This window comes from Pinus tabuliformis, chromosome 7 (genome assembly GCF_031772625.1).
Source record: "Pinus tabuliformis cultivar Carrire ecotype Pingquan chromosome 7, CPIR1, whole genome shotgun sequence".
NCBI lineage: Eukaryota > Viridiplantae > Streptophyta > Pinopsida > Pinales > Pinaceae > Pinus > Pinus tabuliformis.
Genome location: NC_142293.1, coordinates 1,449,943,302 through 1,449,959,321, shown reverse-complemented (window position 1 = coordinate 1,449,959,321; position 16,020 = coordinate 1,449,943,302). Strand labels below are relative to the sequence as shown.

Here is a 16,020-nt window from a genome sequence, read left to right as displayed (position 1 = left end):
ATGCTCCAAACATGTCCTAAAAATGTGAGCGAACAATTGCCAGCCACAACGACAACCCATCATGCTTCATGACAAATGGTTAAAGGCCCAAGAATTGGCCAGTTGCCAGTTCACTAGCAAGAATTCAATGCATCTTGGGGTGTGGGGTTTGTTTTATGAACCTTGGAACATTATAATCATGTGTGTTGGGGAAGCACCATTCATTATATTTAAGGTGGTCAAAAATACAACATCAAATACATCAATAATTTTGTGAATCTTGCCACTTGTTAGCAAATCCATGGAACTTAGAGGGTAAGCATCCTACACAGCAGGCATGTTGTTGAAGAACAATTATATTTTTTATGTCATTGCATGACATAGGGATGGGTTGGAGCCATTAGTTTGTCCGTACATTCAAAAAATTTGGGTTTATATAACGTTGACTTTTGGTTTTTGTATATATTTCTTAGTAGACATCATCCCATTATTGCATGCTCAGGCTAAAGCTCGAGGGATAGGAACTGTTGTTATACCATTCTAGTGTCATCCATCATTTCGGCTCAACTGGTTTGTACAAGTACTACAATATGGTTTATGTTGGGTTTGTGAGTACTTCAGCCCATTAATTTCAATTTTATTATCAAGGAGTTGTGATAGTTCTAGATCCATTCTACATTGAATTCTCCCTTCTAACTTTTCACCTACTCACTACATTCAAATTCTTTATTAGTTGAGAAGAAAATGGGATGTCATTAATGCAAGCATTAAAGGAACTATAAGCACTGATTAATTAAGGCCACTTTCAACTTTGTGTATGGTTATGGTTTCTATTTATGTTTGTTGCACTAGCGGTGGTGTGGTGCTAAAGCTCTGTGTGGTATGAGTGTCGACAGATCTGAACTCATAGCCTGCTTCTCTGTTTTTCACGAATATTGGGCACACTATAAGGGATGATGTGATATGCATAGCTAATACTCAGATTGACTGGAAGGAACTTTTTCCGCTCACATATTCAAAGCTAATATTCCAGGTATTCAATTGTGTCTTTTAGACAATTCATGTTACTTTCGTTTCTGAGGGTGGGATTGGTATTTAGTTCGTGAGATTTACCTTTCTTTTTTCACAAATTTGAAGAAAGAGAAGGTAAAGATTGAGATGGAAGACGACCAGGTTTTTCATACCAGCGGTGAGTGCAAGAAAGAAGAAGAGCACAAGAATGACAAGTGGCAACATATGAAGTGCTCTCATGGGAAATTTCTTCAGCATTTATGTTTGTTGGAAAATATAGAAAGTGGAGTGCTCAATGTCAGGAGCATGTGGACAATTTTTTCTATTTCTATTTCACTCCATTCTTTTCAAACTATTGAAACTACACAAGGCAAGTTCTCCTTATTTTTTATCCATTTCATCGCCACCTAGATCTTTTAAGTTAAACGAGTCTAGTTAATACATATAATAGATGAGTAAAATAAACAATATCAACAAAAAATATTTCACCAGAATAAATTTGAATTCAATGTTAAAAGATTCTTGAAACGTCAAAGGATCTTGAATGTAAGATTTTTGTAAGGGGACATGTGTTTATTTAGTTGTGTTGTTCATGGATGTTGTTTTAACTTATGACATGCAGTAATAAACCCACATAAGGCTCTAGACTCTTTATTATATTATTATGTTAAGTTATAAAGTTTCATTAACATCAGATCGACCAGAAACATGATTCTCTGCTCTACCTTGCTGAGTCATTTTATAAAGTAGCATGGTGTCTCATATAATTTCTTATTTTGCAGACTACAAATTGCTTTGTTTTTGATAGTGAATGAATTCAGAAGTCAAGAGTTAACCATGAAAAAATGGATGATACATAGGTTCCAATTTTATCGGTTTCTGAGCTATATTGATCTAGGTGGATATTGGTGGCTTCCCTCCTATTCCACTTGGACCCCTAACACTATTTCCTTTAAGTTTCCTAATTTCTAGCACAATACTATTTTTGGCAGTTTTTCAGGTCCTCGACTTTTGGAGCCATTTTGAGGCCCTAAACGATATTATTTTGGAAATTGGGCAGATCCATAGCTTGCGATAGGGTATGCAGTTGAAATTTTGTGTCCTTGGCTCTAGACTCTTTATTATATTATTATGTTAAGTTATAAAGTTTCATTAACATCAGATCGACCAGAAACATGATTCTCTGCTCTACCTTGCTGAGTCATTTTATAAAGTAGCATGGTGTCTCATATAATTTCTTATTTTGCAGACTACAAATTGCTTTGTTTTTTATAGTGAATGAATTCAGAAGTCAAGAGTTAACCATGAAAAAATGGATGATACATAGGTTCCAATTTTATCGGTTTCTGAGCTATATTGATCTAGGTGGATATTGGTGGCTTCCCTCCTATTCCACTTGGACCCCTAACACTATTTCCTTTAAGTTTCCTAATTTCTAGCACAATACTATTTTTGGCAGTTTTTCGGGTCCTCGACTTTTGGAGCCATTTTGAGGCCCTAAACGATATTATTTTGGAAATTGGGCAGATCCATAGCTTGCGATAGGGTATGCAGTTGAAATTTTGTGTCCTTGGATAGATATTTATAATGAGGTATTGTACACGCCAAACAAATATTGTATGCCAAATTTATGACCCTCGGAAGTTGATGTACCAACTAACCCCAACGAGGCCACAAACTCTTAGCACTTCATCTCCTAGGGTTAGGTTTTTGGATGTTTATGGTTTCCCATTTTTTGTTGATGATAAAAAGGCACACAAGCCTCATTGTAACAAATTCAAAAGGCATGTAGCCATCACATCTCTTCTCAGACATAAGCTACCATCGCCTGAGCTAGTTTGTTTCTCTTATGTATGTAAATGGTTTTCAATAGTTGTTATTTATTAATGCAAGTTATGTTTCACAGTATCTCTGTGTTTTGGTTTGAATTTGTATTTCATTTCATTCCTTCATAAATTTGGATCATAGTTCTCTCTCGTGACACAAACACGCATACCCACATGCAACCGCTCCTAAAATCAAAGTGAATTGTCTATTAGCTGGGTGCGAGTGTCCTATGCCATTAATATCTTCTATAACTTGAATTTCTACTTGAATGCTTATTTTAAACCATGATTGATAGACTTGTTATGCTATAGTTTTCATATCATTGAAATATGGATTTAATTATTAGGTTATAGGTTTCAATTGTTGACTAAGCCTCTTTTGACTATGAAATTGATAAATCCTTTGTAACTTGAATTTTTTGCTTAAATGCTTCATTTGACCTATGATTGATGGTGTTATTCTTTGTAATTTTTTTTATTAGAATCTAGATTTAATTATTAGGTTGCAAGTCCAATGGTTGATTGAGTCTCTTTTTGTTATTAAATCAATAAAATGCACATTGAGATGTTTTTTTTGTGGTCGTGGCAGTATGAAGCATGTTCCAAGGTTTGTTGAGAAGGTGGATGAGTTGAAAGGAAAAGGGATCGACGAAATTATTTTCATAATTTGTAATTTTATAAAGTTTTATTTAATATCTATCTGACTGGAGTTAGGGTTTGTAAATGGTGTAGTTTATATTTCCTTATTGATCACCCAAGATACTTGTTTGTTTGAAAGGAATGTATCTTGAAGGTTGTACCATTAATACCAACACTTCCCTTTTTTATGGTGCAGTCATAGGGGTATTATTCCTTGAAAGTTATCTAATGCGGTCATATAGGTGTCAATGACTTATTACTGTTTAGGGGGGTGTCATCTTAATAGGTGGCCTAGAATATGATTATATTCATCAATAAAACATGATTCCATCGACAACTTGATTGTAAGCTTATTGGTGTTTAGTGAATCAAACCTTGGTAATGGTTTGAACTTTGGCATGCGACCATCTTCACCATTAAATGAAAATATTGTTAACGGTTTGGATGATTTTTAAGGATTCATTGTGCTTTGAATCTGTTTTTCCTTATCCAATAATTGTATTTTGGATGGATTATGTCATGTAGTGCTCAATGTCAATTTCCCTATTTGCTTTGACCCTGATCTAGTCAATGAATTTGCGTGGATTTTGTATTGTGGTCCTGAATGTCGATTTCCCTATTCAATTGGATGTCAACATTGAATGTATTAAGTGTAAATAGATTTTCACATAGGATTTCCAAACCTAATTGTTCCATGAATCCCAGATAAGATAAGTCCTGGAACCCGAATGTAAGTCTCCTCATAACTTAGGTACGAGTGTGCCCCACAGTTTTCCTTCAGGATGAAATTGTTCCCATTAATTAAACTCGTCCTGAGGTGATACTCATCCTGCACATAACCAATTCCAGAATAAACATATATTTCATTCATGATTTCATCCCAGGGAAGTATCAGCTGAGGACTCCTTATATCCCCCTTTCCTTCTCCTAGTCATTGGTCCATGAAGCTTAGTTGACCTCATCATCCAGATCATCTCGGCTAATGTTCCCTGGAGATTTTCTTCTGTAATAATCCACAAGTTCCTTCTTGGCTAGTTTCTCCTGGGATGGCAACATTCTTTCAAATTTTTGGTGTTAGGTTTGAGGGGTAGCTTTTTTATTCAATTTGTCTGGTATTTACACCTAACCTCATTTCCTCGAAATTCGTGCTATTTGGGGAAGACTACAACAATAAGTTACCTATATCTATGCAAGAAGGGTACTCTCTTGAGCTTCAAATTTTTCTGACCTAAATCAAACCCTGTGGGTCAAAGTTTCCTTTTGCATTTATTTTCTTGGTGGAGGACCAAGTGTATTTTATACTAGTTCCTTTGAATAGGTTCTCATCTATTCTTGCAAATGAAAATTTACCCAAGTTGGGTGTCCCCCTTGTAGTTCAAAGTTTCCTTGTGCATTTATTTTCTTGGTGGAGACCAAGTAAATTTGATACTAGTTTCTATTTATCATTCTCAAATTTTCTTGTAAATAGAAATCACCCCCTTTAACGTTAACTTGGATATCAGGATAAAGACACATCAACTGTGGTTCAATAATTTTTTGAAGTCATCTAACATTGTGTAATGTTTTCTTGTTATTACTCTTTCAAGTTTCTCCTAGTCATTAAATGTTCATAGATATTGAGCAGAAGAATTAGCTGAACCGATGTAAGCTATCCCACTGAGAAATATCTGTTTGCATCTATTCTTTCTATCTATGTTAATTATGCTCAAACATTGAATTTTCCTTTATGAATTTTCTACTGTAGCCCCTTTTCTTCATTTTGGGTTATTCATGTTGTAGATGCACAGTGGTTTAGCCACTGCTACTAAAAAAATTCTAACATTCGATAGATCCATGAAATTTTAGCTTTGCTATTCATTATCTTGCATCCATTTTTTGTAATGTTCTTAAATATTTCTTGTCTTTGAACCATATAATTGAAACTTTTCAAGCATAGTTTTTGTTTCCTTTACTTCTTTTAATTGTTTCTAAATTATTCTTTTATTACACTTCGGAATTTGGATGAATGTTTGGATTTATGTGCTGGATTATATTTCTCCTTAATTTTTCTATTGGAGAAGGATACTAAATTTGGTCTTACCTGAAGCACTTGCTATAAAATATATGTTGAATCTACTCTCAAAGTTATCTAGGTTTTTCTTCCTCAATTTCTTTGTCACCCTAAACTATGCTAAAGTATAGTGTTATGTCAAAATACAAATTAGAGGACAACTATACCAAGTCTAGTTCAACTGAATCCATTTCCAATGCTCTTGAAGATGCCAAATTAAAGCCAGAAGCAGGTTCTCCAATCTCAAGTGGCAATGGGTATGGTAGTTCTCATATTGCATTGGATGTCTGGAGCTCTGAAATACACATTGGACTTGATCATAATGAACCCCAACTTCAATGTGATGAAAATATGGACTTTGATGATCAGGAAAATAAGCCAAAGCTCTTTTTGGCATATGGTGGTTACATATATGAAAATGATTTGACAGTATATAAGATGCATAGGATGTTTCGTAGGAATGTTTAATACAATTTTGTTGGTGTTTAGAGTTATACACGTGTTTAGAGAATGTGTCATTTTCTTGGGGATGATATAAGAAGTTGAAACCTCACATTTAATCAAAGATCTTCTGGTTATCAATTTTGAAAGTTATGGAGGACCTAAACTTCCTTAAGATTTTGTTTGAAGGGCCCCGTCTTACTGGATAGAAATTTGTAGTTTCATAACTCTTGGCAATGGTTTTATGAAATATAATCTAGCTATATTTTATAATATGAACATAATTTCGCTATATTTTATAATATTCTCATATTGATCTTGGTGAAGGTGTTTTCATGAACGAATTTTTTACTCGTTCATTTGCTTCAAATAACCTGAATCATGTTGACATTGAGTGTCAGATTAGGAATATAATTGAAATTTTCAAAATAAAAATTTTCGATAAGGTCTTTTTATTTCAAATAATTTCATGTTCACATGTCATTTCAACCAAATAAACTAAATACATACAATTCATGTATGCAAATAAGCAGTGACATGCCACGACATGTCTCTTGTTAAGTAATATACATCTATTTTAATTTTAACTTTGAATGTTAAGAAATAAAATCTTTTATTGTATATTTTTTTAAATATAAAATTTGAAAAAGAAATACATTTTCAAAAAATTAATTTCTCTTTTTTTTTGTCGTTCAAAATGGCTTTCATTAGATTTCAAAATATCATAGCATAAAAAAATGATTTCAACAACACCTGTTCTCTCATTCAGACTAGACTTTTTGAGATTGGGGGATGGAGAATACTAGGAGAGACATTTTGCATACATTATATTTGGAAGGCACTGTGGCCTTAGCATACTATGAGTGATACAAAAAGAGACCTAAACTGTTAGCAACATATCAAGGAGGGGGATGAGGGGGAATTATAGGGGGATCTGCAAAGTAACCAACATGGTCATGAATGTGGAATTAAATATGTTCCACCCGTGCTTCCAAGCTGTGAAGGTGGTCATTTGTGCGTCGTTGACTACGCCGGAGGTTGTCCAACTGCTCTAGAATGGCATTTTCATTGTACTGAATATAAGCAAGATAGGTTACAATCTCATTACAATCTTCATACATGTGATCCCTGAGAATGTCAATGTCAAGTTGCATGTGCTGCAGGTGCTTGACATTAGCTTCCATGGAGGTGGGGGCCACCAAGCGGCCTAGCGAACTAGCTGGAAAAATTGCCTCAGCGTCCTTTGTTTTCTAGTTGGTGGAATTAGCAAAGGACGAATGATGATTTGGCTCAAGACACCCAGCCTGGGCATGATAACCCCTCCCACGACGAGGACGACCCCATTGTCGTGGCATCCTACAGGTGACAGCCCACTAAAGGGGGAGCCCTTAGAGATGCCTCGAGTGAACTTGCATATAATACAAACCGGCCAAGTACCACGAACCCACTAACTCGAACAATAATGAATCACCAGACTAACACCACTATTAGAAGGGCAAGATGGGTGAATGTTTACCTAGACCGAGTAACGACGCTGAGCAGTTCTTGAATACATCCCCAAAACTTGACACATATAGAACACACAATCTCGAGTACGGACAAAGAACCTATTGTTGTCTTTAGTCTAGAGGGAGACCCAAACCCAAAGGATAATTTACCAGAGACTAAAATGATACCCATGTGCATGTGATGACCAACAAGAGTCCTCGCGAGCGGGAGTGAAACCAGAAGTTGCTGCAAGAGCGAAATGGGCTTATAGCCAACAAAAGCTAGGAAACAACACCAGGTCGTGATTGTACTGGTGCCTAGATCCCAAGGACAGACCAAGAGACATATCCCAACCCACACCCGGAAAATGCAGGTCTACGTCTATTGCATTCCTCACCTAAGGTTGAAACCCCAATGAGGCGCCATAGACCCAGAACTGGACACTTCCACGGACCTTCTAACCCAAATTCATTGCCTAAGCTGCCAAACTGAAGTGGACCACTTGTCGAGCTCTAATTTAACCACAAAGTTCGTGAGGGAGATCATCGCAGAAGAGGAGTTAATATCTGCACAGTTCATGATGGGGGAATTAATACCCGCATGGAGGAGGAGCAGGCCCCAATGGCCTTTCATGTGCCACTTGTACCTTAGCATGAGCACCCCCATCGGGGGGATTTTAATTTCTCTTATTACTAACTAAAATTTTATTATTTCTCTTAATAAGTGGATAAAGTATTTGTAATATTTTATTTACTTGATCAAATCCCCACGAACATAAGGTTTTTTTTTTACTCTAGTTGTTCAGTTTTCTTGTTTCTTTGCATTTTTGTACAAAGCCATATTTCAAAGATGTAATTAGTACTCCTATCTACCAAATAATAGAAAAATTTGAATTATAAATTAATAAAAATTAATTTCAATATAATATAAAAAGCTAAAAGTTTTATATAAATGTTTCTAAATTCTTTTAATTTAAAATTGTTCAATATTAAAAAATGAATAATGTTAAATTTAAAAAGATTAAATTGGAATGTTCCAATTTCAATTTTTTTTTAAATAAGTTTAGAAGTTTCACTATGGTGTTAAATTAATTTCTCATTTAATTTTAGTAAGTTGAAAAGCTTCTTCAAAGATGTATTAAGAAATTTGAAAGAAAGTTATCAATATGACTGAATATATATATAAGAGAGTAAAAAAACATTTTCTTAACTTTTAAAAATAATAAAATAAGATAGATTAATAAAACTTTATTTGGATATAATATAAAAGAAAAAATAAATAAATTATTTAAATTTGTGAAATATTAAATATAAAAAGATTAAATTTGGATTTTCCAATTTTCCAATTAGAAGTTTCTTTAAAAGTATGGTGTTAAATTAATTTCTAATTTATTTTTAGTCTGAAAGCTTCTTTAAAAATGCATTAAGAAATTTGAATTTTTTTTATCAATGACTAAATATTTATTACTTTGTAATGTTATTACATATATATTTTAATTAAAGAAACGTTTTTTAATTTTTAAAAAATATAACTATATTGGGGAGGGGGATATTTTTGCCCAGAAAATCAAGAAGAACATGGATATGCTTAGGGTTTATGTCACACTTTCAACAACCGAGTTAAAGCCTATGCCTTATATCAAAGTTTGAGGCAAATTGTAAATTGAGAATTCATGAGGTCATTGTTTTTGGTGATTCCTTGAATATAGTCCGTCATTTAGATTTTCAAGCTAATTTATTAGTTGTATAAGTGTATCCCCAAGAAGAAATGAAATGTCTCCATGTTCTCAAATCAAACAACTCTAAGGTTGATCACACTGCTAATTTGGGGTAAAGTCTAAATCAAGGTGAACTTTGGTGGTGTGGCAAAAGGAGTATGCCCGCCTGAGACTCATAAATCAAAGTGTATCAATCTATCCACAAGCAAAAATGAAATGTCTCCATGTTCTCAAATCAAACAACTCCAAGGTTGATCACATGGCTAATTGGGGGTGAAGGCTAAATCAAGGTGAACTTTGGTGGCTGGAAAAATGGATATGTCCTCTTGTAATGGTAAATTAGGAGACTCATAAATCAAAGCGGAGGAATAATTCATCATGGTTTAATGTAACATTTTGATGCTTTTAAGTTTTAGTTTTTATAGGGTTAGTATTGGTGAATATATAAATGAGACATTGTAAATATTGTAGGATTTTGTTTAAAAGCTACAAAGTCACAATTTTGTAGATAGTATTTAATACATACTCCATTTCGATCATATTCATTGATTTCAACTTGTTTATGTAAATCATATGTCTAAACTAAATTTTAATTCAATAACTTTTAACATAATAACTATTCTAAATTCTGATTTATATATATAAACAATAATTATTTTCCCTCAAAAAAATACTTACTTTATAACTGGTTTTAAAATATATATTATTTAATTTATAATTATGCCCCTTCAAGTATATCCAGAAATATATATTATCAATGTCCTCATATCTTAAAATAAAAAATTATTTTGTAAGTAAATTTTAAAAAGCGAGTTCAACAACATCTCACAACGGTTCAATGCCTCACTCAAACACGAGAAAGCATCGGCTCTTTTATTTCTTGGACAGAAGTTGACCACACAACTTTCCTTAATCAACTTTCAAGTTTTTCCCAACCAGATGGTCCAACCAGCCCATACCTGGGCATTATTTTATTCTCAATTCAGTCATAAAATAAGGAAACACTACCTACCTTTTATTCGTTGAACAACACATGAGCAAGCCAGTTATGATGGGGAAATTCAGATCAACTTCCGTGCTACCCATAACCTGCAGGACCAAGTTGCCCATTTCAACATGCATACACCACCCTCCACAGCTTTGCAACGCAAGCCACTACATGAATTTGAGAGCATGCCAAAGATGATTTAAGACCGTTCAGTACATCGACCAATGAAAACATAGAATATTGCAGTACCTTAATGGTCTATGCTCTTACGGGATTATAGATCAGCAAATCACATATCCAACCACATAGGTTGATTTTGAGAATAACCAACCACATAGGTTGATTTTTAAGAATATTCTGGAGACTATAACAAGTTCAAACAATTGACTTCTCTTCTAAAATTCAGATCAAGATCAACCAGTAATGTCCTGACAGAGCCCTGATCAGCCCCAATGCTACCTGATACTTCTGCACAGCTCCTGAGCACAACTGACAGCAACCGAGAAGATTCGCTGAAAATGACGTGGGTTCATAACCTCGGCTGCAACAGAGCCATGACAAAAACACTAAAAACATTCAGTCCTTACAGCTTATCCTCATACTCTGAGAGGGCAGTGATATGCTCTTTGAGTCCCTTTCTCGTTCTGATATCAATCACAAGCTGACCAGCCTCTGAACAAGAGTCCATTGGATCACCCCCCATCAGATCCCAGTGATCAAATACAGTCTGAGGAAAAGCCTGCCCACCAGTGGCAAGCCGAAGAGTATCTGCAAATTTAAAAGACTTTATAACTGGAAAATAGGCTTTAATGTTATACAGTGGAGTCCCAGGTCTCTGCAGCTCCTCAAACACATGGCCTCTCCTTTGATTCAACACATTGTAAATTCCACCCAGAGCCTGCTCAGGTGCCTGAATCTCAACCAGATATACAGGCTCCAGAAGCCTCGGCTTGGCAGTAAGCTGAGCAGCATAGAAGACCCTTCTTGCTGTGGGAATGAGCTGACCACCTCCTCTGTGTATGGCATCTGAATGTAAGACTACATCACACATCTCAAAGCAAATACCACGCATGTTCTCCTCTGCAAGAGCTCCTTCCTTGGATGCCCATTGGAATGCAGCAACCACGGAATCCTTAATCTCATTCAAGTACTGGACTCCCTTGCACATGTCCACCACCATGTTGGGTCCTGTTGTTTCAGGCCCAAAGCACCAGATCTTCTTCACCAACTCTCTGTCCCATCCAAATTCCTCAGAGAGGATTTTCCCTCGGGCCTTGACATCATCCTTCGGGCCAATGCGCCCCTCGTCAATTGCCTCTGCAAGACCTAATTCCAAAGGCCGTGCTTCAACATAAAGCCTATTGTGTTTATTTGGAGATTTGCTCATGACAACATGGTCTGATTTCTCCAGCACAGTCTCTCTGAATGAAACAATGGGATCAGACACAGAAATCTCTGTTCCCCCCATGAAATCCTCCTGCAAGTCCTTCAAGCATATCTCGATGTGAAGCTCTCCAGCTCCTGCAATTATATGTTCCCCTGATTCCTCAATTGTGCAGACAACCATGGGATCTGACTTGGCCAACCGCTTAAGGCCTTCAACGAGCTTTGGGAGGTCAGAGGCTACCTTACACTGCACTGCAACTCGATAAACTGGGGAGACAGAGAACTTCATAGCTCTGATGGGATGGGCCTCTGCTTCTCCCTCATTTGTGAGAGTAGCATTCTTAGTGATAAACTGATCTAACCCAAGTATACCGACGGTGTTTCCACAGGGCACATCATCAACTGTTTCATGCTTCTTCCCCATCCATATGACTGTCCTCTGAATGCTCTTGACATACAGATCCTTCTTCTGTCCAGGGATGTAGTTGGGACCCATGATTCTCACCTTCATCCCCTTTGCCACTCTCCCAGCAAAGACTCTCCCAAAGGCAAAAAACCGGCCTTTGTCTGAGGCCGGAATCATCTTTGACACATAGAGCATCAATGGCCCGTCGGGATCACAGTCCCTGATAGCTTTTGCATAGATGTCATCCAGAGGCCCTTCATACAAGTTCTCTACACGGTATCTCTGAGCGATTGCAGGAGAAGGCAGATGGAAAATCATCATCTCAAGTAGGGCACTACTTGCAGGGAGCCAACTCTGCATGACCCGCTTCATCAGGGCCTTCCCAACGAGATCCTTGTCCTCATTCTTCATACAAATCCCCAGTTTCTGCAACTTAGGCCATAGCTTATCATTGTCACCCTTCATGCAAATGCTGAGAATCTGCCTTATGGGCTCATATACAAACTGAACAAAGCCTCTCTTGCAGGTGGGTAAGCCTGAATTCTTGCATGACCATCTTCTTGTATGAGTGTCAAAATAGTTTTCTCCCCATAGCCTCTCCATCATCTTCATTTCATCGCACCCAAACTTCTTAGCATACATTTTCGCAAAGTTTGTCAATGTAAAAGCCCACCCATGAAGGCCAGCTGAGAATGCAACAGTGCCTTTCTCTGGATAAACTTGAACATCCCCAAGCATAGCATCCTCGTAAGTAGCCATGACCACATTCACATTCTCAATAACCCTTGATAAGGTCTGATAAGCTTCCTCCCCATCAACTTGTAATTCAAGGAATAGCCTATCAATCTTATTGAGAGTGAGAATGGGCTTAATCCTTTCCCCGAGAGCTTGGCGCAGAACTGTTTCGGTCTGTACACAGACTCCCTCAATACAGTCTACCACAACTAATGCACCATCTGTGATTCTGAGGGCTGCTGTGACCTCTGATGAGAATTCAATGTGCCCTGGAGAATCAATCAAGTTTATCAAATACTCATTTCCCATTCTTTGCCCCTTGAAGTTTTTCAGAGACTCTTCTGTCATCTGATAATACAAGGACATCCCAGTTGACTTAATGGTGATTCCACGTTCAGCTTCATCTGCCCGAGTGTCAGTCATTCTAACATCCCCTGCAGTTTCTTGAGCTATGATACCAGCTGCTGCCACCAAAGAATCTGTCAAAGTAGACTTCCCTGCAAATACCCATAGCAATTATCAGAATTAACAGATGTAATGATGAATTAACTAAGCCTACGGGGCAGTTTAATTATATCATGTAAACAATGATATTCAAGATTCGGATTCCCGTGGATCAAGCCAACAAAAAAAATGATGAAGAGAGAACTATAATTTGATGCAACTAAGACTTAACATATACTCTAAAAGGGGATAAGCCGATTTTGATTTAATGAGAATTTAACATATACTCTTTGAGGGAGTGAGAATTGCAGTCCTTTCAGTACTCTCATCTTCTCTTTATATGTCACAAATGTGAGGATGCACTAGTATGTTATATGCGTTTTATGAAACGGGAGAGGAGATAAAACAATGGCAGAAGCAGAGAATGATACCATGGTCAACATGGGCAATGACAGACATGTTACGAATATTATGCTTCAAGTCCATAGTCCTTCTGAGCTCCTCAACTGTAAACTTCACCTGTAAATACACAATCACATATCTCTAAATTAATTCAGCAGGCTAGTCATCATTTGCATTGATTAGAGACGTGTGCACAGGCAACAAGTTTATATTAAGCAGACTATTTATTTCTGATAAATCTACCATCCATAATTCTGGACAAACACTGTCAGTATTCAAAGAATCAATTTTTCCTTCAAAATATAAACATGAACTTCACATGGAATTGTTTAGCAGAAAATAAACAGAGCAGTGATATTACCATCTTTGCTGATTTTTCTATTCACCAAAAACTTGAAGCAGTCGAATAGTATATACAACTACTACCTAAAGGCTGAAATTCACCAATGCAAATGAAACATAGTGAGTCCAATATCCATGGAATCCACGAAAGTAAAAAATCGAAGTTAGATATATAAATTAAATGACCAACGTTGTTATATAACCAAGAAGCCCAACTCCTCTAGAGTTTGATCAAAGGAGACCACAGTTACCCACTAAGGTGGACAGAAAAGTTTCAACTAGGGATTGTTCCATACAACGACCTTAAAATAGACATATATATGCAATCTAGATTGTAAAGAGGTTGGCTTAGACTTCTAAACCATTATGAACATGTGGATGTTACATTTCAAATCAAGCTTAACCAATGTTAAAATCAAAAATAAAAATCCAAATTTTGCCATACAAATCAGAACTTTCTTGAGACGATGTTTACAGTAAACTGACTTTTTTTCTTGTGGTTAAAAAGAGGGAGAAACACTTCTCCTGCCCCATGGGAGATGTGCATTACTAAACTTAGACGACTATTCAATTAACTAAACTGTTACATTCCATGGATTTCCATGGCAACAAAATTTATCTTGGACCTGCATCTGGCCACAATATTTACCCATGTAAAGGCTCTGGTTGTGGTCAAAGCAAACACTCAACTATCCATGTTTGCATCTTAATAATAATTGACTAACTCCTATTAGCACATAAAATTCCAAGAAGCAGTTCACTGTCCATGAAACGCAAATACAAATAAGAAACTAAGTCCTCAATAGATTAGATTTGAAAGCTTGCCTTGTTCCACTTGGATAAACTCCAAACCAAAGAATACTAGTTGAGGCTTAACTATAAAAGAAAAATACCAGAAAAACAGAAAATCAAGATGCCTAGCCTTGGCAAGAAGGCCAATAGCAGATGATCATATGGGTCCCCAAGCTGCAGAACCATATTTATATGATCAATTTTTAGCAATAGAATTGTCTGGCTTGCCCACCAAGCAGCCTTGGCCTTGAACAGGTTGCTTGCCTTGCCCACAAAGTCATCTTAACCGAGTCAATCCAAATCCAAAACAATATTTGCTATATGATAATCTTCAATTGGGTCACAATGCCATAATCTCCTGCATTTACGTTGATTTTAATATATAATAAAATGTTGATTTGGTTGGCAGAGGCCACCGATATACTGTAATCTCTTTGCTGACCTTTTTCAGATTAAAAATAATTTCATGGCACATTCTTTTTCCAATTGGCCTAATTTAATTATTTAAGTCGCCGGATTAAAGAATAATTTCGTGCAAAATTTTGAGATAGTCTTCGCTGTCATTTTCCCACGAAGTTGAGTCGAAGTTGTTCAGCGTTTTGACCGTCTTTGCTATCATTTTGCGGTAAAGTTGAGTTCAGTAATTTAGTATTTTGAATTTTTTTGATATGGCGGAAAAAATTATTATAATTAGTTGTTAAATTAGTAGTGTGACACTCATGCAGGTTAGCTTATTCTTTTTAGTCAAGGAAAATCAGACTATCTGTAAATATTTGCGGGGGTTTGTAAGGAGCAGAGTTTCACTCTTGCGAGATGCCTCTAGATCTTAAGCTTTTACGCTATTTACTTACCTCCAAAAATACCAGTCAAATACAAATAATTTTAGAATATACTCCAAACTTAATTTTGCATTTTAACTTATTTTCCACTTTACTACATTATTTTTATATTTAATAAATTTTTTCATTAAACAAATTATTTTATAATCAAATTAATATTATTATTTTAAAAATTAATGTGTACACTTTTTAAATGGAAATTAAATTAAATTTCATGTTTTTTTATAAATATGTTAAAAATGTATTTACAAAGTGAAATGATGTCTCTACATTACATCTTATCTTAAAAAAAAAAAATCATGCTTTCTATTTCATTGTAAAATGAAAATCACATTTTTAAGTGTTGAAGGCACTTTATGAAGAAAAAAAGCATAAATGTATATTATATTTATATGGTATATGTACAATGTTCATTTATACAGATATTAGATTTACATTAACCATGCATGTTTCAATTTTCTTATATATATATATATATATATAGTCATTTTTTTTTAATTTCTGGTCACCATAATGAAGAAATAACTAGAACAAC

At 35.7% G+C, this 16,020-nt stretch overlaps 1 protein-coding gene across 1 annotated transcript; it reads right to left on the bottom strand.

Moving 5' to 3' along the window:
• Positions 1 to 9,986: 9,986 nt before the first annotated feature.
• LOC149253158 (elongation factor 2-like) lies at positions 9,987 to 14,000 on the bottom strand. The gene is made up of 3 exons (XM_089459882.1): positions 13,874 to 14,000; positions 13,542 to 13,629; positions 9,987 to 13,163 (listed from the first exon to the last, which is right to left on the bottom strand). Exons 1-3 carry the CDS (start codon positions 13,874 to 13,876, stop codon positions 10,723 to 10,725), a joined length of 2,532 nt encoding a protein of 843 aa, XP_089316008.1. The 5' UTR covers positions 13,877 to 14,000; the 3' UTR covers positions 9,987 to 10,722.
• Between the last annotated feature and the right edge of the window lie 2,020 nt (positions 14,001 to 16,020).